Source organism: Ascaphus truei, chromosome 7, assembly GCF_040206685.1.
Source record: "Ascaphus truei isolate aAscTru1 chromosome 7, aAscTru1.hap1, whole genome shotgun sequence".
Taxonomy (NCBI): Eukaryota; Metazoa; Chordata; class Amphibia; order Anura; family Ascaphidae; genus Ascaphus; species Ascaphus truei.
Genome location: NC_134489.1, coordinates 43273526 through 43296439, shown reverse-complemented (window position 1 = coordinate 43296439; position 22914 = coordinate 43273526). Strand labels below are relative to the sequence as shown.

At 55.6% G+C, this 22914-nt stretch overlaps 1 protein-coding gene across 2 annotated transcripts; it reads left to right on the top strand.

The window, feature by feature from the left end:
* The first annotated feature begins 4093 nt into the window (after window positions 1-4093).
* PIP5K1A (phosphatidylinositol-4-phosphate 5-kinase type 1 alpha) lies at window positions 4094-22688 on the top strand. 2 transcript variants are annotated; one of them, XM_075608095.1, is made up of 16 exons: window positions 4094-4137; window positions 6483-6517; window positions 10695-10787; window positions 12787-12917; window positions 13311-13428; window positions 13900-14052; window positions 14953-15252; window positions 17176-17381; window positions 17729-17812; window positions 18398-18446; window positions 18942-19026; window positions 19496-19633; window positions 19717-19846; window positions 20106-20186; window positions 20433-20517; window positions 21363-22688. In XM_075608095.1, exons 3-16 carry the CDS (start codon window positions 10731-10733, stop codon window positions 21363-21365), a joined length of 1620 nt encoding a protein of 539 aa, XP_075464210.1. In that variant the 5' UTR covers window positions 4094-4137; window positions 6483-6517; window positions 10695-10730; the 3' UTR covers window positions 21366-22688. The 2 variants fall into 2 exon arrangements, with proteins under 2 accessions (XP_075464210.1, XP_075464209.1); XM_075608094.1 differs by lacking the exon at window positions 4094-4137 and adding an exon at window positions 5684-5773.
* The last annotated feature ends 226 nt before the right edge of the window (window positions 22689-22914 follow it).

Here is a 22914-nt window from a genome sequence, read left to right as displayed (position 1 = left end):
CCCCTCCAAGCCTTGCTCCGCTCCCCCTCCAAGCCTTGCTCCGCTCCCCCTCCAAGCCTTGCTCCGCTCCCCCTCCAAGCCTTGCTCCGCTCCCCCTCCAAGCCTTGCTCCGCTCCCCCTCCAAGCCTTGCTCCGCTCCCCTCCCCCCAAGCCTTGCTCCGCTCCCCTCCCCCCCAAGCCTTGCTCCGCTCCCCTCCCCCCCAAGCCTTGCTCCGCTCCCGTCCCCCCCCCAAGCCTTGCTCCGCTCCCCTCCCCCCCAAGCCTTGCTCCGCTCCCCTCCCCCCCAAGCCTTGCTCCGCTCCCCTCCCCCCCAAGCCTTGCTCCGCTCCCCTCCCCCCCAAGCCTTGCTCCGCTCCCCTCCCCCCCACGCCTTGCTCCGCTCCCCTCCCCCCCACGCCTTGCTCCGCTCCCCTCCCCCCCACGCCTTGCTCCGCTCCCCTCCCCCCCACGCCTTGCTCCGCTCCCCTCCCCCCCACGCCTTGCTCCGCTCCCCTCCCCCCCACGCCTTGCTCCGCTCCCCTCCCCCCCAAGCCTTGCTCCGCTCCCCTCCCCCCCAAGCCTTGCTCCGCTCCCCTCCCCCCCAAGCCTTGCTCCGCTCCCCTCCCCCCCAAGCCTTGCTCCGCTCCCCTCCCCCCCAAGCCTTGCTCCGCTCCCCTCCCCCCCAAGCCTTGCTCCGCTCCCCTCCCCCCCAAGCCTTGCTCCGCTCCCCTCCCCCCCAAGCCTTGCTCCGCTCCCCTCCCCCCCAAGCCTTGCTCCGCTCCCCTCCCCCCCAAGCCTTGCTCCGCTCCCCTCCCCCCCAAGCCTTGCTCCGCTCCCCTCCCCCCCAAGCCTTGCTCCGCTCCCCTCCCCCCAAAGCCTTGCTCCGCTCCCCTCCCCCCCAAGCCTTGCTCCGCTCCCCTCCCCCCCACGCCTTGCTCCGCTCCCCTCCCCCCCACGCCTTGCTCCGCTCCCCTCCCCCCCAAGCCTTGCTCCGCTCCCCTCCCCCCCAAGCCTTGCTCCGCTCCCCTCCCCCAAGCCTTGCTCCGCTCCCCTCCCCCCCAAGCCTTGCTCCGCTCCCCTCCCCCCCCCCCAAGCCTTGCTCCGCTCCCCTCCCCCCCCCAGCCTTGCTCCGCTCCCCTCCCCCCCCAGCCTTGCTCCGCTCCCCTCTCCCCCCAGCCTTGCTCCCCCCCCAAGCCTTGCTCCCCCCCCAGCCTTGCTCTGCTCCCCTCCCCCCAAGCCTTGCTACGCTCCCCTCCCCCCCCAAGCCTTGCTCTCCTCCCCCCTCCCCAAAAGGCTCGCTCTCCTCCCCCCTCCCCACAAGGCCTCACTCCCCCTCCCCACAAGGCCTCGCTGCCCCTCCCCCCCCCTCCCCTCAAGGCCTCGCTGCCCCTCCCCCCCCCCCTCCCCACAAGGCCTCGCTGCCCCTCCCCCCCCCTCCCCACAAGGCCTCGCTGCCCCTTCCCCCCCCCCTCCCCACAAGGCCTCGCTGACCCTTCCCCCCCCCCTCCCCACAAGGCCTCGCTGCCCCTCCCCCCCCCCTCCCCACAAGGCCTTGCTCCCCCTCCCCCCCTCCCACAAGGCCTCTCTCCCACAAGGCCTCCCCTCCCCCCTACCCACAAGGCCTCGCTCCCCCCCTCCTACCCACAAGGCCTCGCTACCCCCCCCCCCACAAGGCCTCGCTCCCCCCCCCCACAAGGCCTCGCTCCCCCCCCCCCCACAAGGCCTCGCTCCCCCCCCCCCACAAGGCCTCGCCCCTCCCCCTCCCCACAAGGCCTCGCTCCCCCCCCCTCCCCACAAGGCCTCCCTCCCCCCCTCTCCCCACAAGGCCTCCCCCCCCTCCCCACAAGGCCTCCCTCCCCCCCTCCCCACAAGGCCTCGCTCCCCCTGCCCCCCTTTCAGGACGGGGGATTTCCTCAGTTCTCTGGCAGTAGCAGAGGAGCTGACCTTGTTGCACAGTCATAGTTGGGTATATTCACTGTATACCGCTGGGCTGTGAAGAGTTATACACGGGGCCTGAAGAGTTATACACGGGGCCTGAAGAGTTATACACGGGGCCTGAAGAGTTATACACGGGGCCTGAAGAGTTATACACGGGGCCTGAAGAGTTATATACTGTAGTCATAAGATGTGTACTAGACGCTGCTATTTATTTGTGTCGTGTACTTGGAACAGTTTTCAGATTTAATGGCTGTTTTTCCCAAAAGGCTTACAATCTACTATATAATCCCCAAGGAAAAGAGAGAGAGGCACCTCCCTCAGGTAGATCACATTCACTCCCACTTCAGAGACAAGCGCATATACCACCTCAAGAAGCTATAGTAACAAACACAAGTATAAAAGTTACCTACATGTCTGTGGGGGGGGGGGGGGGGGGCAGGTTACTCGATTTGAGTTACTCGGTTACATGTCTTGCTTTATAACCCCTCCTCCAGTAATGTTTGGGAAGCCGAGCTCTTGAGCTTCTCGGGAGACCGTCTGGCTCTCACGGTGGGAATACAAGGGTACCGTTCCCCTGGTACTCTCACGGGTGCAATACAACAGGACTGTCTACGGCGCTCTCACGGTGGGGATACACCGGGACCTTTCCCCGGCTCTCACGGGTGCAATACAACAGGACTGTCTTCGGCGCTCTCACGGTGGGGATACACCGGGACCTTTCCCCCGGCTCTCACGGTGGGGATACACCGGGACCTTTCCCCGGCTCTCACGGTGGGGATACACCGGGACCTTTCCCCCGGCTCTCACGGTGGGGATACACCGGGACCTTTCCCCGGCTCTCACGGTGGGGATACACCGGGACCTTTCCCCGGCTCTCACGGTGGGGATACACCGGGACCTTTCCCCGGCTCTCACGGTGGGGATACACCGGGGCCTTTCCCCGGCTCTCACGGTGGGGATACACCGGGGCCTTTCCCCGGCTCTCACGGTGAGGATACACCGGACCTTTCCCCGGCTCTCACGGTGAGGATACACCGGGACCTTTCCCCGGCTCTCACGGCGGGGATACACCGGGACCTTTCCCCGGCTCTCACGGCGGGGAAACGCCGGGGCCTTTCCCCGGCTCTCACGGTGGGGATACACCGGGACCTTTCCCCGGCTCTCACTTCTGCTTCACCGCTCAATATTGGTTTAATGACGAGTGAATATACACCTCTCGCGCAAATTCCGCCTCTAATACACGACTCGATGTTTAATACGAAACCGTGTGCTGTGTGGCAGCCTGGGACACACGTGCTGAACCTACATGTACATTCCTGGGTATTGTCTGCCCGTGACTGCACTGCGTATGTACTTGTGTGGTCACACTATAAGGTTGTAGTGTCCGTCTGGAGAGGAGGCTGCGACAGGCCAGCGGATCAGGCCCGGATCTCAGAACAGAGGATGCATTCATGTGTCGGCCTGTCTGCCGGTGACACCTCCCCGCACATGACTGCACAATCTGTTCTGCGCTCAGACATGTTTCCTGACCATGAGGGAGGCTCCCGCAGCCGTCTGAGCTCCACGTATACTCCACAGTACGGTTCCAGTCCTGGTGACCTTGTACAAGTCACTATATCCATACAACTCCGCTCCGTACATTAGAATGTAAGCTCTTTCTGGCAGGATCTTGCGGTGCCGGCAAAATGATATGTACAGCACCGTCTATACCGCCTGAAGAAACCTATCACCCAGTCTCCTGTCTAATCAGTCTCTCAGACACCAGTGTTTAACCTGAGGTGTCTAGATGCGTGCAGCCACCTCTGCGGTGGAATTTTGGCAGCAGATTTAGTTTGCCAGACCGTCTCTGTACAAAGGGCCATATTATCCCCTGTAAGGTGAAGGGACACACAAATGTCATCCATTACACCAGGAGCGGTCAACCCCCATCCTCGGGGGCCACCAACAGGTCAGGTTTTCAGGATGTCCCTGCTTCAGCACAGGTGGCACACTCAGTGGCTCAATGAATGACACCTGTCCTGAAGTATGGATATCCTGAAAACCTGATGGTTCCGTGAGATGACCCGTAGCCCCGCGCCGCTCCCGTAGCCCCGCGCCGCTCCCGTAGCCCCGCGCCGCTCCCGTAGCCCCGCGCCGGTGTTCTGTGTGTAATCCTTTTCTCTCCCCCTCTAGTGCTGAGTTTTCTGTGCTGCGGTCTGAGCACAGGATCCTCCCGCAGAGGTACCGGTCTGTGCGTGCGCTGTGTGCTATGTGCGTGTGACACACTCCGTGTCAGTGCCGTTTGCTCGTTTGTACAAGCAGCATTGTGTTACTGCAGTTATCGCCCCCGCTAGGTCTCTTACACAGGCGCTTAGACCCGTCCCCCCCTCCCGTAGTGCTCAGATATCCCCCCCCCTCCCGTAGTGCTCAGATATCCCCCCCCTCCCGTAGTGCTCAGATATCCCCCCCTCCCGTAGTGCTCAGATATCCCCCCCCTCCGTAGTGCTCAGATATCCCCCCCCTCACGTAGTGCTCAGATATCCCCCCCCCTCACGTAGTGCTCAGATATCCCCCCCCCCCTCACGTAGTGCTCAGATATCCCCCCCCCTCACGTAGTGCTCAGATATCATCCCCCCCTCACGTAGTGCTCAGATATCCCCCCACCCTCCCGTAGTGCTCAGATATCATCCCCCCCCTCACGTTGTGCTCAGATATCCCCCCCCTCTTGTAGTGCTCAGATATCCCCCCCTCCCGTAGTGCTCAGATATCCCCCCTCCCGTAGTGCTCAGATATCCCCCCCTCATGTAGTGCTCAGATATCCCCCCCTCACGTAGTGCTGATATCCCCCCCCCTCATGTAGTGCTCAGATATCATCCCCCCCCCCCTCACGTAGTGCTCGGATATCCCCCCTCACGTAGTGCTCGGATATCCCCCCCCCCTCCCGTAGTGCTCGTATATCCCCCCCCCCCCCTCCCGTAGTGCTTGGATATCCCCCCCCCCCCCTCCTCCCGTAGCGCTCGGAATCCCCCCTCTCCCGTAGCGCTCGGATATCCCCCCCCTCCCGTAGCGCTCAGATCCCCCACCCCTCCCGTAGCGCTCAGATCCCCCACCTCCCTCCCGTAACGCTCAGACACCCCCCCCTCCTCCCGTAGCACTCAGATCCACACCCCCACCCGCCACACCCCCCAAGGTTATCTCCCACCAAAGCCTTCCCAGCAGTTAGATGCTCGCTTGCAGGGAAGAGATGGGGGCGGCATCGCTGGCATTTTACAGGTTAAAATCCTATTCTATGCTCGTCTATAAATGGGTTAAATAAGAATGGTGTGAATATAACCAACGGCATGGCGTTTCCTTCTATAAAACACGTCTTCTGGCTGTGATATACTCGATACTGATCAATGCGTCACTGTACAGTGTGCAGTGCAGGCCCCGCTGGCAGGGAAGGGGTTAATCTCCGTGTTTTATACCCCTTCCTTCCCTGTTTAAACTTGAATGGAACTTCTACAGAGTGTTGTAATGCAGGGAGGACGTGTGCGCGCGCTCGCACAATCGGGTGTGTGTGGCTGGCATGGTTACTGTGTTTGGCTTCTACGTATTGAGGTGGGATATACATTTGTAGCAATGTGGCATCAGATGCTTCCTGTAACGCTTCTGAGCTCAGGATAGAAAATGATGCAGCTGAAAATAGTCAGGAGTAGTAAGAATCCCTCCCGAATGCCCCAGGGAGCCACGTGTGCCACGTTATCACAAACTGCGCTGTTAAACGTGGACTCGGCTCACACAGGAATGTGCCGTGTCCGCGTAGCACAACAATAGTGAAGAAAAATGCACTCGCGCGACTCTTGCTTGAATGCCTCGGGTTGCACACCCACTGCCGGTGAGGGTGCGATTAGTGTCAGAAGGTTACCTACAAACTGAAGGGAAAAGCGGCTCTCCGGGGGGCTGGCGGGGCGATTCCAATGTGGAGAAACATGCTCGGGATCGGCGTCTCGGTCCGCAGCTTGGACCTTTGTCAAGATGACTCCGTGAAAAACACAGCTTAAATACAGTCTCAAGTGAACGTACACTGGACGTAATGACATGTGACGCACGAAGGCTGCATCTTCCATGTAAACAGAATTGGGTGCCTAGCACGTGTGCAGCAGCACAGGCAGAAAGGAGAGTGCATGGGCCGCGCTATGTCTGATAATTAGCCATACGTAACACATAAAACGATTGTATTATACGGTGGGGTTAGTAGATAATCTGACACCACTGCTAGGCACCCAATTCTGTTTACACGGAAGATGTAGGCCTCGTGCATTACACGTAATGACGTTCGGTGCAAGTTCAGTTTAGACTGTATTTAAGCTGCGTTTCCCTCTGTCATCTTGACAAAGGTCGGAGCTGCGGACCGAGACGCCGATCCTGATCCAGTGCTTTCTTTTCCACATTGGGAAGGCCCCCCGGAGACTGTAAGGTTAGCTTGGCAGAAGGCAGTCGCAGGCTGTTATTGCTGTAATATTTTCCCTGCTTGCCATGTAGAACTGCACACGGTCACGTGGCAAAATGTATCTTCTAAACATGTATGTTTTGTTCACCTGCAGGAGCTGCTACCCTGCCGAAAACCCTGCCAACCGAGGTGAGTAACACGCTGGGAGTGAAATAACTATCCTATAGGAGAGACTGGCAGGCCAGCGTGTCACCTGGTCACAGGGTCACTGTATAGTATGGGAGAGACTGGCAGGCCAGCGTGTCACCTGGTCACAGGGTCACTGTATAGTATGGGAGAGACTGGCAGGCCAGCGTGTCACCTGGTCACAGGGTCACTGTATAGTATGGGAGAGACTGGCAGGCCAGCGTATCACCTGGTCACAGGGTCACTGTATAGTATGGGAGAGACTGGCAGGCCAGCGTGTGACCTGGTCACAGGGTCACTGTATAGTATGGGAGAGACTGGCAGGCCAGCGTTTCACCTGGTCACAGGGTCACTGTATAGTATGGGAGAGACTGGCAGGCCAGCGTGTCACCTGGTCACAGGGTCACTGTATAGTATGGGAGAGACTGGCAGGCCAGCGTGTCACCTGGTCACAGGGTCACTGTATAGTATGGGAGAGACTGGCAGGCCAGCGTGTCACTTGGTCACAGGGTCACTGTATAGTATGGGAGAGACAGGCAGGCCAGCGTGTGACATGGTCACAGGGTCACTGTATAGTATGGGAGAGACTGGCAGGCCAGCGTGTCACCTGGTCACAGGGTCACTGTATAGTATGGGAGAGACTGGCAGGCCAGCGTGTCACCTGGTCACAGGGTCACTATATAGTATGGGAGAGACTGGCAGGCAGCGTGTCACCTGGTCACATTGTCACTATATAGTATGGGAGAGACTGGCAGGCCAGCGTGTCACCTGGTCACAGGGTCACTGTATAGTATGGGAGAGACTGTCAGGCCAGCGTGTGACCTGGTCACAGGGTCACTGTATAGTATGGGAGAGACTGGCAGGCCAGCGTGTCACCTGGTCACAGGGTCACTGTATAGTATGGGAGAGACTGGCAGGCCAGCGTGTCACCTGGTCACAGGGTCACTGTATAGTATGGGAGAGACTGGCAGGCAGCGTGTCACCTGGTCAAAGGGTCACTGTATAGTATGGGAGAGACTGGCAGGCCAGCGTGTCACCTGGTCACAGGGTCACTGTATAGTATGGGAGAGACTGGCAGGCCAGCGTGTGACCTGGTCACAGGGTCACTGTATAGTATGGGAGAGACTGGCAGGCCAGCGTGTCACCTGGTCACAGGGTCACTGTATAGTATGGGAGAGACTGGCAGGCCAGCGTGTCACTTGGTCACAGGGTCACTGTATAGTATGGGAGAGACTGGCAGGCCAGTGTGTGAGCTGGTCACAGGGTCACTGTATAGTATGGGAGAGACTGGCAGGCCAGCGTGTCACCTGGTCACAGGGTCACTGTATAGTATGGGAGAGACTGGCAGGCCAGCGTGTCACCTGGTCACAGGGTCACTGTATAGTATGGGAGAGACTGGCAGGCCAGCGTGTGAGCTGGTCACAAGGTCACTGTATAGTATGGGAGAGACTGGCAGGCCAGCGTGTCACCTGGTCACAGGGTCACTGTATAGTATGGGAGAGACTGGCAGGCCAGCGTATCACCTGGTCACAGGGTCACTGTATAGTATGGGAGAGACTGGCAGGCCAGCGTGTGACCTGGTCACAGGGTCACTGTATAGTATGGGAGAGACTGGCAGGCCAGCGTTTCACCTGGTCACAGGGTCACTGTATAGTATGGGAGAGACTGGCAGGCCAGCGTGTCACCTGGTCACAGGGTCACTGTATAGTATGGGAGAGACTGGCAGGCCAGCGTGTCACCTGGTCACAGGGTCACTGTATAGTATGGGAGAGACTGGCAGGCCAGCGTGTCACTTGGTCACAGGGTCACTGTATAGTATGGGAGAGACAGGCAGGCCAGCGTGTGACATGGTCACAGGGTCACTGTATAGTATGGGAGAGACTGGCAGGCCAGCGTGTCACCTGGTCACAGGGTCACTGTATAGTATGGGAGAGACTGGCAGGCCAGCGTGTCACCTGGTCACAGGGTCACTATATAGTATGGGAGAGACTGGCAGGCAGCGTGTCACCTGGTCACATTGTCACTATATAGTATGGGAGAGACTGGCAGGCCAGCGTGTCACCTGGTCACAGGGTCACTGTATAGTATGGGAGAGACTGGCAGGCCAGCGTGTGACCTGGTCACAGGGTCACTGTATAGTATGGGAGAGACTGGCAGGCCAGCGTGTCACCTGGTCACAGGGTCACTGTATAGTATGGGAGAGACTGGCAGGCCAGCGTGTGAGCTGGTCACAAGGTCACTGTATAGTATGGGAGAGACTGGCAGGCCAGCGTGTGACCTGGTCACAGGGTCACTGTATAGTATGGGAGAGACTGGCAGGCCAGCGTGTCACCTGGTCACAGGGTCACTGTATAGTATGGGAGAGACTGGCAGGCCAGCATGTGACCTGGTCACAAGGTCACTGTATAGTATGGGAGAGACTGGCAGGCCAGCGTGTCACCTGGTCACAGGGTCACTGTATAGTATGGGAGAGACTGGCAGGCAGCGTGTCACCTGGTCAAAGGGTCACTGTATAGTATGGGAGAGACTGGCAGGCCAGCGTGTCACCTGGTCACAGGGTCACTGTATAGTATGGGAGAGACTGGCAGGCCAGCGTGTGACCTGGTCACAGGGTCACTGTATAGTATGGGAGAGACTGGCAGGCCAGTGTGTGACCTGGTCACAGGGTCACTGTATAGTATGGGAGAGACTGGCAGGCCAGCGTGTCACCTGGTCACAGGGTCACTGTATAGTATGGGAGAGACTGGCAGGCCAGCATGTGACCTGGTCACAGGGTCACTGTATAGTATGGGAGAGACTGGCAGGCCAGTGTGTGAGCTGGTCACAGGGTCACTGTATAGTATGGGAGAGACTGGCAGGCCAGCGTGTCACCTGGTCACAGGGTCACTGTATAGTATAGGAGAGACTGACAGGCCAGCGTGTCACCTGGTCACAGGGTCACTATATAGTATGGGAGAGACTGGCAGGCCAGCGTGTCACCTGGTCACAGGGTCACTGTATAGTATGGGAGAGACTGGCAGGCCAGCGTGTCACCTGGTCACAGGGTCACTGTATAGTATGGGAGAGACTGGCAGGCCAGCGTGTGACCTGGTCACAGGGTCACTGTATAGTATGGGAGAGACTGGCAGGCCAGCGTGTCACCTGGTCACAGGGTCACTGTATAGTATGGGAGAGACTGGCAGGCCAGCATGTGACCTGGTCACAGGGTCACTGTATAGTATGGGAGAGACTGGCAGGCCAGCGTGTCACCTGGTCACAGGGTCACTGTATAGTATGGGAGAGACTGGCAGGCCAGCGTGTCACTTGGTCACAGGGTCACTGTATAGTATGGGAGAGACTGGCAGGCCAGTGTGTGAGCTGGTCACAGGGTCACTGTATAGTATGGGAGAGACTGGCAGGCCAGCGTGTCACCTGGTCACAGGGTCACTGTATAGTATAGGAGAGACTGATAGGCCAGCGTGTCACCTGGTCACAGGGTCACTGTATAGTATGGGAGAGACTGGCAGGCCAGCGTGTCACCTGGTCACAGGGTCACTGTATAGTATGGGAGAGACTGGCAGGCCAGCGTGTGAGCTGGTCACAAGGTCACTGTATAGTATGGGAGAGACTGGCAGGCCAGCGTGTCACCTGGTCACAGGGTCACTGTATAGTATAGGAGAGACTGACAGGCCAGCGTGTCACCTGGTCACAGGGTCACTATATAGTATGGGAGAGACTGGCAGGCCAGCGTGTCACCTGGTCACAGGGTCACTGTATAGTATGGGAGAGACTGGCAGGCCAGCGTGTCACCTGGTCACAGGGTCACTGTATAGTATGGGAGAGACTGGCAGGCCAGTGTGTGACCTGGTCACAGGGTCACTGTATAGTATGGGAGAGACTGGCAGGCAGCGTGTCACCTGGTCACAGGGTCACTGTATAGTATGGGAGAGACTGGCAGGCCAGCGTGTCACCTGGTCACAAGGTCACTGTATAGTATGGGAGAGAATGGCAGGCCAGCGTGTCACCTGGTCACTGACACTGTATATTGTGTGTCTCTGTGTGTCTCTCTCTGTCGGTCTGTCTGTGTCTCTCTGTGTGTGTGTCTGTCTCTCTCCCCCCTCTCTCTCCCCCCCACCTCTCTTCCCCCCCCTCTCTCTCCCCCCCCTCACACTGACACCTCATAATCTTCTCTCGCTCCCAGATACCCGGCTCCCCAGGTCAGTTGGAAACTCAGACCATGAAGAAGATCGGTCACAGAAGGGTGGACTCCACGGGAGAGACAACGTACAAGAAGGTGAGCGGCGTCGGGGAGAATCCCGGGGTGTGATCACCTCGCCCAGGCCCTGGCGCTTTGTTCAGGGGAATGGGATCTTGTGACCTGACGTAATGTAGGGTTTCCTGGATCCCTCCCTATTAACCCCTTCACTGCCGGACAAGTCAGCTGGGCAGTCCTTACAAAAACCACAGGAACACCAAGCAATAACACTTTGAGCCACTCCTGGGGACACGTTGTTGTTATTATTTAGATAGGCTTGAAGCAGGGGGTCTCCGAAGCTGAACTGCGTTCATCTCTGCTCCATGGACCTGCTGCTTCTCCAGAGACCACCGTAGAAGGTGGCGGTACCAGTCCGGACTGGGCTATTTGGGGCTATCGAAATGGCGGCTTTCAAGCTGCTGAGTTCTGCGGGCCAATAGGAAGCCGTGACGTCATCCCTTGCGGCTTTCTATTGGCCCACGTGACGCGGGAGCTTTAAACAGCAGAAGCACCGGCACCCCCTACGGAGGCAAATCTCTGGTGAAGCTGGGGGTCCCCAGAGCTGAAATCACCACGGTGACCCCTGTTCCAGAGACCCCGGCACCAATCCTATTTAAAAAGAACTGTCCCCAGAAGTGCTGCTTTCAATATGAAATGCTGGGGTTTATTTATTTTTTTGTTCATTTCCTATTCTAATTACAATTCCTAAAAATCTGCATGTGATCACACACGGGTCTCCCCTATTACCCCTGCGAGAGAGAACTGAAACGGGTATCTGCGGAGGGAAAGGAACGAACCACTGCAGAAGGCATGAAGCCACTTGTTTAAATGGCCGTGACAGTAGAGAGGGGGCTGCCGCTGTGACGGAGAATCCTTTAGCACACTCATCTGGATCTAAACCCTGGACTGGTTGGGCCTGTTTTGCTGCTGGGGAGTGGGATGGACGCTGAGGGAGTGTGTGCGTGAATATGGGGAGTGAGGAAGGGAGGCTGCAGTCTCTGGCAGTGATGGGGTTACAGTGCAAGTCTCTGGCAGTGATGGGGTTACAGTGCAAGTCTGGCAGTGATGGGGTTACAGCAACGTGTCACATGACGCTGCTTTGTGCTGCTGTTTCCTCGTCCATTCTGATCTCCTAGCCCCGGAGAGCTTGTGTTTTAAGGACAGGATGTGTTTGGGAACAAAGACTTTGGCAGGTCATGTGAAACGCACCCCTTATATTCTGTTTCACCCCAAAATAGACTGTCATAAAACTGACCGGCCGCTGACGTCTAACCCCTGCAGGGATTGGGGAGCCCTGTGCTATAGGGGCTAAATCCCAATACAAAGGGAGCTGAGCTACAGTGACCACAGATGAAAGAGACACCCGGCTAAACTGAGATTACAAACTCCGGGGGGACGTGGGAGACCTATGGCCCAGAGGATTGTGACGTTTCTCCCTTATGGTGGCATTGGTCAGGCCCTTTAGCAAGGTGACAAATCTGAAAGAGGGGAGGGGATATGGCCCAAGCAGTCTGTCCCTCCCACAACATAGTCACATAATGACAGTCACTATGGTCTATTCCAGTGGTGGCCAACTCCAGTCTTCAGGGGCCACCAACAGGTCAGGGTTTCAGGATATTCCTGCTTCAGTACAGGTGGCTCTGAAAGTATGACCCCCTTGTGCTGAAGCAGGGATATCCTGAAAACCTGACTTGTTGGTGGCCATTGAGGACTTGCGTTGGCCACTTCTGGTCTATTCAATCTGTTCTTTCCATTGCAGGGTTAAATAGTGACCGGTGTAAGCGGCCTCTGTCCCCCCCAATGTTCTGATAACTGACTCAGACAGGGGAGATGTGCGTACCACGGAGGCGCAGAGGGCATCACGTGTGCGCCACCAGCCGCGTGTTACATATGTAAATGAAACCTGCACATTATTAGCTACGGCCGGTACCCTCCCTGGCCAGGTTAGGTGGTCAGCATTCATTCAACTCTGCAAATAAAATCAGCTGCCCCCGTGGCCTGAGAAAGGTGGCTTCATTCCTAACTCTCGTCCCTGCAGACCACATCTTCTGCCCTGAAAGGTGCCATCCAGCTGGGCATCACGCACACGGTGGGCAGCCTGAGCACCAAGCCGGAGAGAGACGTTCTCATGCAGGACTTCTACGTGGTGGAGAGCATCTTCTTCCCAGGGTATGTTTCGTTATTCACACCCTGGTCCTGAAGGGGTGACTGGGCTTTTCTTCCTACCTGGGCAAATATTCCTCTTTATATACAGAGTTAGGCATTGCGGGGCTCCATCCGCTCCACAAATTGCCATTATTTTTTTATTATTATTATATTCGTTATTCGGAACTAATCTCTGGCTCCGTTTACAAAGGTTCTTTGCTGCGATTTTGAGAGGTTATAGAGAGAATAGGAGGCAACACGCGATGCACACGCAAATATAAGCACACCTGGGACCGCCCAGTCTCGCGGCTGCCACGTCGGACTGGCCGGTTTCTCGGCTGCCACGTGGGACTGGCCGGTGTCGCTGCTAATGTGTACAGAAATTCTTCTAAATACAAAGTGTTTCTCCTCCCCCAGCGAGGGCAGCAACCTGACGCCTGCCCATCATTATAACGACTTCCGCTTTAAGACGTACGCGCCGGTGGCGTTCCGCTATTTCAGAGAGCTTTTCGGAATCCGACCGGACGACTATCTGGTACGTACGAGATCTTCCGGGGACTCCGGCTCACTTTAGTAGAATTGTAAAATAACATTACCCCAGTCGTTCCCTTCCGCGTCCGCTGCCAAACTCACTCATTAAACCTGCGCCTCAAAACCACGAGTCATTACCACGGCACCAAGAGGCGCATGTAATAACGGTTACAGCGACCAACACGAGTTCATAGACTCGCACAGAGCTTTCCGAACCTCCATAAATGTACACTGGTCAATAAGATGTATGGGTGTACGCGCTGATTACGCTGGCCGCCGCGCTGACTTTCCCAGGCTGCTTTCTATAGCTCACAGTAATGTATGTCTCCAGAACACTTGCAATGCATTGTCGCCACGGGGAAATGCTGTCTGTGTGGTGTGTAGGCGCGGCACAGGGTTTCATGGTTTGCATGCAGTGCATCGCGCAGCCTGTAAGATATAATCTCTCACCTGCCCTTGTCCTCCTGTCCTTCAGTATTCCCTCTGCAACGAGCCGCTCTTTGAGCTCTTCAACTCTGGAGCCAGCGGTTCCCTGTTCTACTTGTCCGGAGACGACGAGTTTATCATTAAAACCGTCCAGCACAAGGAAGCAGAGTTCCTGCAGAAGCTGCTGCCCGGATACTACATGGTAATATGGTAATGCATGTATCCAGTTACAGGACCAGGTGCCAAGATGCACCGAGATAGGCAAGAATGATTACAAATATAGATTTCATTTCGATCTCGGGCCATGGTGGAGGGAACAACCGTCCTCTTCGTGTTGGACTACAGCAAACGTTTTATTCCTTTAAGGGTGGGTGGTGTGGGTGTGTGTTGCCACAGATGGTTATGTATTGTATTATGTGGTCTTAGTTTTACTGTCCTGTTGTTTAATGTCTGCAGATTCTTTTTTGATCCGTTTTGAAAGCTCCAAGGGAGCAGTGAGGGAATAAGATAGAATGTCGTGTGATACAATTACACATGTTTCAGATAGTGCTTGGAACTTACTGGAATTACTATACGGCTAGGCCAGATATTCCAGAAGTACGAGGCGCTGAAATGAAGGGATGGCTGGGAATACTGTAGTGCAGGCGTGACAAGTGCCAGTCCTCAAGGACCACCAACCGCTCAGGTTTATAGGATATATCTGCTTCAGCACATGGGATTCAGTCAACGACTGAGCCACTGATTGAGCCACCTGTGCTGAAGCAGGGATTTCCTCAACCTGACCTGTTGGTGACCCTTGAGGACTGGCGTTGGCCCCCCTGTACTAGAGTATTACTGGAGAGCCCTGCACATATACCTCTGTGTAACGCTTTACTGGCAGGATATATAGGTGTGTCGGTGCGTGTCCTTTTGGTGGGGTTGGTGGTATAAGCTGTGTCCTAGTGCCCCCCGATGTGGGGGAGGGTGGTATAAGCCGTGTCCTAGTGCCCCCCGATGTGGGGGAGGTATTATTTGGATGGGGGTTTACACTTCTTGTCTGTGTCCCGCTGCAGTGTCAGGCATTATCTGGGCAGCAGGAGTTACATTTCCCTTTCTTCCTCAGAACCTGAACCAGAACCCTCGCACTCTGCTGCCCAAGTTCTTCGGTTTGTACTGCGTGCAGACGGGCGGCAAGAATATCCGTATCGTGGTAATGAACAACCTGCTCCCCCGTTCTGTCAAAATGCATCTCAAGTACGACCTAAAGGGCTCCACCTACAAGCGCCGGGCGTCCCCCAAGGAACGGGAGAAGCGCTTCCCCACCTACAAAGACCTGGACTTTATGCAAGACCTGCAGGACGGGCTCTTTCTGGACCCAGACATGTACAACGCCCTGTGCAAGACCATCCAGAGAGATTGTCTGGTGAGAGACGGCAGTAACCTCTGTCACAGCTCTGCCTGACGCACACTGTGATAACGGGACTCTGCCTGACGCACACTGTGATAACGGGACTCTGCCTGACGCACACTGTGATAACGGGACTCTGCCTGACGCACACTGTGATAACGGGACTCTGCCTGACGCCTACTGTGATAACGGGGACTCTGCCTGACGCACACTGTGATAACGGGACTCTGCCTGACGCACACTGTTATAAAAGGGACTTTGCCTGATGAGAACTGTGATAACAGGGACTCTGCCTGATGCACACACTGTGATAACGGGGACTCTGTCTGATGCGTACACTGTTATAACGGGGACTCTGCCTGACGTGCACACTGCGATAACGGGGACTCTGCCTGACGCGCACACTGTGATAACGGGGGCTCTGCCTGACGTGCACACTGTTATAACGGGGACTCTGCCTGACGCGCACACTGTTATAACGGGGACTCTGCCTGACGCGCACACTGTGATAACGGGGACTCTGCCTGACGCGCACACTGTGATAACGGGGGCTCTGCCTGACGCGCACACTGTTATAACGGGGACTCTGCCTGACGCGCACACTGTTATAACGGGGACTCTGCCTGACGCGCACACTGTTATAACGGGGGCTCTGCCTGACGCGCACACTGTGATAACGGGGACTCTGCCTGACGTGCACACTGTTATAACGGGGACTCTGCCTGACGTGCACATTGTTATAACGGGGACTCTGCCTGACGTGCACACTGTTATAACGGGGACTCTGCCTGACGTGCACACTGTTATAACGGGGACTCTGCCTGACGTGCACACTGTGATAACGGGGGCTCTGCCTGATGTGCACATTGTGATAACGGGCTCTGCCTGACGTGCACACTGCGATAACGGGGGCTCTGGCTGACGTGCACACTGCGATAACAGGGCTCTGCCTGATGCGCGCACTGCGATAACGGGGGCTCTGCCTGATGCGCGCACTGCGATAACGGGGGCTCTGCCTGACGTGCAGACTGTGATAACGGGGACTCTGCCTGGCGCGCACACTGTGATAACGGGGACTCTGTCTGGCGCGCACACTGTGATAACGGGCTCTGCCTGACGCGAACACTGTGATAACGGGGACTCTGCCTGACGCGCACACTGCGATAACGGGGACTCTGCCTGACGCGCACACTGCGATAACGGGGGCTCTGCCTGACGCCTCCTCTAGCATCGCGCCATCAAATGATGCTGCGACAACGCGTTTCCATGACACAATGTGATGTCACAGCGTTTGAAACCGCCATGCTACAGGAGGAGGGCGGCACGAAGGAGAAGGTAGGAGACCCTTGGAGGCCCCACGCTCTCCCCCGGCAATCGGTGGGGAAGAGAGCGGCGCCGCTGTGTGTAGTAAGAACAGAAGATTTGCCGGCCCAGGCCCGGGCCTAATGGGAAAGCTGCCACTGGGTATATCGGACTGGTACGGATCCCACAGCACATGGAATTATCTGTTTGCATATACATTACACACTATACGTTGTTCTATATTGGTGGTGGGTTTCTTGTAGCCTATAGCCGCTGAGGAAATGTCAGCTCCATTTAATATCATTTTTTTTGTACTTCATATGAGTAAGAGCCCCCACATTTTGTTATCAGAGTAAGGAAGTATTTTGTGGCAGGCGACGGCTTTGCCCCTGTACGAATAGGATGTTGACATTTGGGTATATCAATACAGAAGTGTATTTTAGGGAAGAAGTAGTAGAAATAGCTGATTTTAAAGCGAGTAGGAGCTGCAATGTGATGTGTTGCAGGTAGTGAAGGCCTAAAGAGACCTGACTCCCAGTGACGTGACAGCCTAATGTTCTCCATGTAAATAGATGAGTGCCTCCCACTTCAGAGACCAGCATCTTCACCACAAGTCTGGCCTTCTCTGTTCCCCAGGTCCTGCAGAGCTTTAAGATCATGGATTACAGTTTGTTGGTGGGCATCCACAACATGGACCGCGCTCACAAGGAGAGGGCAGTGCTGGACGAGACCGCTCACTCTGACGCACCGCGTCCGGCAGCGCAGAAAGCGCTGTACTCCACGGCGATGGAGTCCATCCAGGGGGAGGCGCGCCGCGGGGGCGCCATCGAGACAGACGACCAGTACGGGTTTTGTGTTTGCGGGGGGGATGGGGGGGGGACACAGAGGCTGCTATGCAATGTGCTGCCAGGCCGCTCGCCCCGGAGAGGAGATAAGTCCCATTCATAAGAGTAACACAATCTCCTCCTCCTCCTTCTCTAGCACCGGGAACTCGCTTCATAGCACGGCGATTCTCTGCACGTCTCCCGCACGCACTGCAGCGCTATTCACACCGCCGTTATTTGTATGCCATTAAGGAAATTGGGCCGTGCATTTTGGCGAGCCGCGGATCTGTGCTGCGTGCCGACACGGTCCATAGAGGAATCCAACATGCCATCAGAATATAGAGTAACGTGTATTTCCCCTGCAGAATGGGGGGGATTCCTGCCCGGAATGCGAAAGGCGAGCGCCTGCTGCTGTATATCGGGGTCATCGACGTGTTACAATCCTACAGGTCAGTAATGGGGAGGAGAGCTCCCCGCATCCCCGGGGGAGACGTGGCCGTGAAATACTTGCCGTGGGTCGAAGGCTTAATCGTAAAGTGAATTTAATTGGACAGTTGTCCATCGCTTGCCTCACAAAAAAACATGTCACATTCTTTGTATCTATGGAGCTCGGGCGGCCAACTCCAGTCCTCAAGGGCCACCAACAGGCCAGGGTTTCAGGATATCCCTGCTTCAGCACAGGTGGTGCAATCGTTGATTGAGCCACCTGTGCTGACGCAGGGATATCCTGAAAACCTGACCTGTTGGTGGCCCTTGAGGACTGGAGTTCACTTCCCCTGCCTCAGAGCTTATTGGGAAAATGTCAGGTTGCAGATTACCTGGGGTGTAATTTACGACCATATCCGTGAAGAACTGTCATGGCTCCAAATGAGCACAACCTGCAACAAATATATGGGGTGCCGGTCACGGGAGACCAGGTTATCAGCGAGCCTGGTTACCCCCTCACCGTCACGTGCCGTCTTCCTTTCCAATCATGCTGCTGTATTTAATATTATATCCTGCCAGTGACATTGTTTTTGTGGCTTCTCCTGAAGGTTCATTAAGAAGCTGGAACATTCGTGGAAGGCGCTGGTGCATGATGGGGTGAGTACCGCCAGGGGCTTCGTAAGCTTCATCCATCCCGCGGTCATGGTCGGAAACAAAGCAGAACTCTCTAATCCTGGCTCTGTATGTGAGGTTTTAATCTCTCTGGTGCCTGCAAGTAAATCCGCACCACCTCTGCAGGTGTGTGTGTGTGTGTGTGTGTGTCTTGTTAAATATGGCTTTGTGGGAATGAGGACAGGTGGAAGCAGAGCTGTGGCCAACATCCATGAATTCCCTTTGAGGCGACACATCCATGTCTAAATAAAGTGAGACATGTAGTATTAGATTGATCTGAAAGCGTTTTATGCATTACGGCTAGAACTTTCCAATAGCTGTATTGATGGGGGAGGCGAGTTTGGCGTATCCATGACAACAGCCTGATCCAATCAAGGGGCTGCCTTTCTGAAAGTTCCATATTGCTGTGCTCAATGTGTTGTGTCCTCCCTGGCTTGTTATCTCGGTCTAACGCCACGTTTTGTATGCGCTTGTGTTCAGGACACCGTGTCAGTTCACAGGCCCGGATTCTACGCTGAGCGATTCCAGAGGTTCATGTGCAACACTGTGTTCAAGAAGATCCCATGTAAGTTCTGTCCCCGAGAGCCCAGCATGCAGATGGGAAGCTAGTCCTGGGGCCTCAGTCACCGCTGCTCGTCCCACAGGACTGCCCAGTGCTCTTGCAGATGGGAAGCTAGTCCTGGGGCCTCAGTCACCGCTGCTCGTCCCACAGGACCGCCCAGTGCTCTTGCAGATGGGAAGCTAGTCCTGGGGCCTCAGTCACCGCTGCTCGTCCCACAGGACCGCCCAGTGCTCTTGCAGATGGGAAGCTAGTCCTGGGGCCTCAGTCACTGCTGCTCCGTCCCACAGGACTGCCCAGTGCTCTTGCAGATGAGAAGCTAGTCCTGGGGCCTCAGTCACCGCTGCTCGTCCCACGGGACCTCCTAGGCGGCACATGCTGGGAATATCTTCCCAAATACGCCAGTAATACGAAGTTTGTGAATAGATCCACTGCTGCTCCCCAATGTTGAGGGATTCCCTCCTTCTCTTCGCAGTAAAAGCCTCGCCCTCGAAGAAGAGCCGCACAATGCCAGGTCTCTCTCGCAGGGCCACTCAGACCGCAGTGCCCACTCAGCTGCAGCTGATCGGAGAGGCCAAGCAGTATCTGTTGGCCGATATGGACACAGAACAAGGTAAGAAACCCATTATCCACACTTCAGTCACTGTCCCCACAGGGCGCGTTACCCCCATCCCTCTCACGTGTCTGCTTTCTCAGGGGGGCTTTTTGGACGACCGGACCTGCTCCCTCGCACCCCTCCTGTGGATGAAGCCGCCAGCGACTCCTTGGCAACCACGTTATCCACATCCTCGCTGGGCAGTGGAGGTTTAAACTCCCCAGCGCACAGGTGGGTGCATGTATAGAGAGGTGTGTGTGTGTGTGTGTGTACACACTGATTGGTGTTTGTGATAAGCGACACTGTACCTCTGAGTTGAATTTCCCAGGTGTTGTAAAGAGGAGTTTCCGTGCAGCTGTTGCACAAACAGGATGTGACACGGCGGTGTGTGTACGTGGAACATGCGCAGTGTGTTTATAATGCAGCGGTGACCCCTGCAGCTTCCCTGGCTTTGTGTGTCGTCACCCAGTGTCCCTGCTTTTCCTTTTAGGTTCGTGGGGGTTGAAGTGCACAAATCGGAGGTGACAGACTACGAGTTAAACGCAGTGGAAGCCAGTGGGACCCCAGAGAGGTGAGCTGCGGGAGAGCCTGCTTGTTTGTCTGCATTCTGATCTGCGAGCCTCACTCGGGGGCCCTGGATCTGGGGTCAGCCTGGGTCAGAGGCAGTGAGGATATCGCACAGTATAATAAAAGATCCCGCTGTGACTTCCATGAGCAGTGTGTGGTCCTTTGAGCTAACATTGAGGGGCCGGTCACATGTTTTAGAACACACGTGTTTTTTGCTGTTCAGCGTTCCCCCTTCTCGTCCCCCCTCCAGACACACTGCTCAAGACGGCTTCCGCGATGAAGGAGAAGAGGAGGAAGCGCTGGATGCCAGCCAGATCGAAACAGAGATCTGCTTTGTACGTATCAGACTTGCAGAGGCGGAAACCGCTCAAGTAAATGGCTTATAGGGCATCTTCTGGGATAGCACTGCTTAGTAATATGCCCCTCTGAGTCTAATTCCAATGCGTTTAGCCATTTCACCACCGTATAGAAAAAAGCGATTATACGGTTAGGGACGCCCCGCAGGCCCCGGTAGCGGCGCTGTTGGTTATTACCGCTGAGTTCCAGGTAAGTGATTATACGGTTAGGAACGCCCCGGCAGCGGAGCTGTTGGTTATTCCCCCTGAGTTCCTGGTAAGTGATTATACGGTTAGGGACGCCCCGCAGGCCCCGGCAGCAGAGCTGTTGGTTATTACCGCTGAGTTCCTGGTAAGTGATTATACGGTTAGGGACGCCCCGCAGGCCCCGGCAGCAGAGCTGTTGGTTATTACCGCTGAGTTCCTGGTAAGGGATTATATGGTTATGGACGCCCCGCAGGCCCCGGTAGCGGCGCTGTTGGTTATTACCACTGAGTTCCAGGTAAGGGATTATACGGTTAGGAACGCCCCGGCAGCGGAGCTGTTGGTTATTACCGCTGAGTTCCTGGTAAGGGATTATATGGTTATGGACGCCCCGCAGGCCCCGGTAGCTGCGCTGTTGGTTATTACCGCTGAGTTCCTGGTAAGTGATTATACGGTTTGGGATGCCCCGGTAGCGGCACTGTTGGTTATTCCCGCTGAGTTCCTGGTAAGTGATTATACGGTTATGGACGCCCCGCAGGCCACGGTACCGGCGCTGTTGGTTATTACCGCTGAGTTCCTGGTAAGTGCCGATGTGTTTGACGTTGATCTGATCTGGTTTTCCGCCTCTTGTTTCTGCGCAGTGAGCTGGGATTTGCAGCTGCCGATCTTTCCGCCCTGGAGCAGCCGAGCTTCCCACTTACGCATCGTTTCAGCCTCTCTACTGACAAGACTATGGGAAGCCCCTGGGATTAGCGCTGACCCTGCGGTGTTTGGAGGGGGAGGCTCCCTCTGAGACCAGAGACGGGACAGAAGCGGCTTTCATCGCACCTCTGCTAGAATTGATGTTACCGTACAGATGCCAGACCGCTTCCATTCCTGTCCCCCACCCAGGGGGCATCGCTGCTCTACCGGGGAGGGGAATGAGAAGTTCCTACACGGGAGAACAATGCCTCAGATTTGCCTTATTCTGCAGCCCTCCCTAAAAGGAGGTTTTTTTTGTTTGTTTTTCCTATTTAACATATATATATTTTTTGAAGTAGACAGACAGTGTTAGAACTAGTGTTGTGTGAAGCTGTGTTGAGAAAACACGGACCAAAAACTCTGGAGAAGCTGCCTATGGCGTCTGTGGGGAGGGATCTGATGCTCTGACCATGACATCACTGGGGAGTGCAGAGGCACTGCAGGAGTTGTGACCCACAGCATCTAATGATCCTCTGACTCCTGCAATGTAATAAGAGGGTGATACTCTGAAGATGCTCCAGACATGTTCATATTCCCTCTCAGGAGCTCTGCAGAGAATATAAACTCATCCCTGCGTGTTTGCACCGCGTAACCAAACGTCTTCCCGTGCCAAGACCTCCAGCTCCCTGCCTTCAGCATGAGGCCAAAGCTCAAGTGTCTCGCGTTGGGCTGCTCGCTCAGGATCGGACGCCCGCTTCCAGACTGCCCGTGCTTTGGGGTGTGAGCCCCGCTTCCTTCGGACACATGGTTTTTCAAAGTCTGCAGGACACTGGCTGTGTCTCGCAAAGAAGATGTTAAACTGGAGTGTGGGAGGGAGAGAGGGAGGAGGAGGGAGAGAGAGAGAGCAGGAGGGAGGAGGGAATGCAGAGACTGTCAAACCCCCAACTCTCTGTTACTCTTCCACATGATGCATATCGAGGGCTCTGTTTCAGCGCAGATAAAAGGGATATGCGTGGATTTATCTGTATTCCCTGCACGCTATTTATAAACATTACTACTCCGTGCTGCCACAGTACGGTTATTATCCGTTTTGTATTATCGGGCGGGAAAGTTTCCAATTTTTTTATTATACTTTTTTCTCCCCCCTCTACTTGTTTTAGTATTTATGGAAGTTTTTATTTAAGTGTTTAATTCCTGAAACCAGTCGCTCTCTGTGCCAGAGCTGCCCTATATATCTGTATGTATATGGGAATATAAACCTAACTCAAACAAAAAGCATTTGAATGAATGTGTGTTGTGTTGGGAGAGGGGCAGAATGGGGAGGTCAGCAGAATTGGTGTTCTATGTGTTACCTCTGCTCTGCCGGTTATATTGCGCTCCTGGCAGCAAAAGGAATTTATTCGGTAAAGTATTAATCAGAAGTGTATTGAGGTACTCGGTGTAACTATATGATCAGATACATAAAAACGTGGCTGAGACAGGCAGGAGAGCCTGTGTGAAACATTGATGGAT

Bases quoted from the DNA above. Each gene is read 5' to 3' on its own strand.
- PIP5K1A (XM_075608094.1), top strand. From the start codon at position 5,722: ATGCACTCGCGCGACTCTTGCTTGAATGCCTCGGGTTGCACACCCACT. The intron at 5,774-6,482 runs GTGAGGGTGCGA...GTTCACCTGCAG, and splicing joins GGGTTGCACACCCACTGCCG to GAGCTGCTACCCTGCCGAAA. The intron at 17,382-17,728 runs GTACGGGTTTTG...TTTCCCCTGCAG, and splicing joins GCCATCGAGACAGACGACCA to AATGGGGGGGATTCCTGCCC.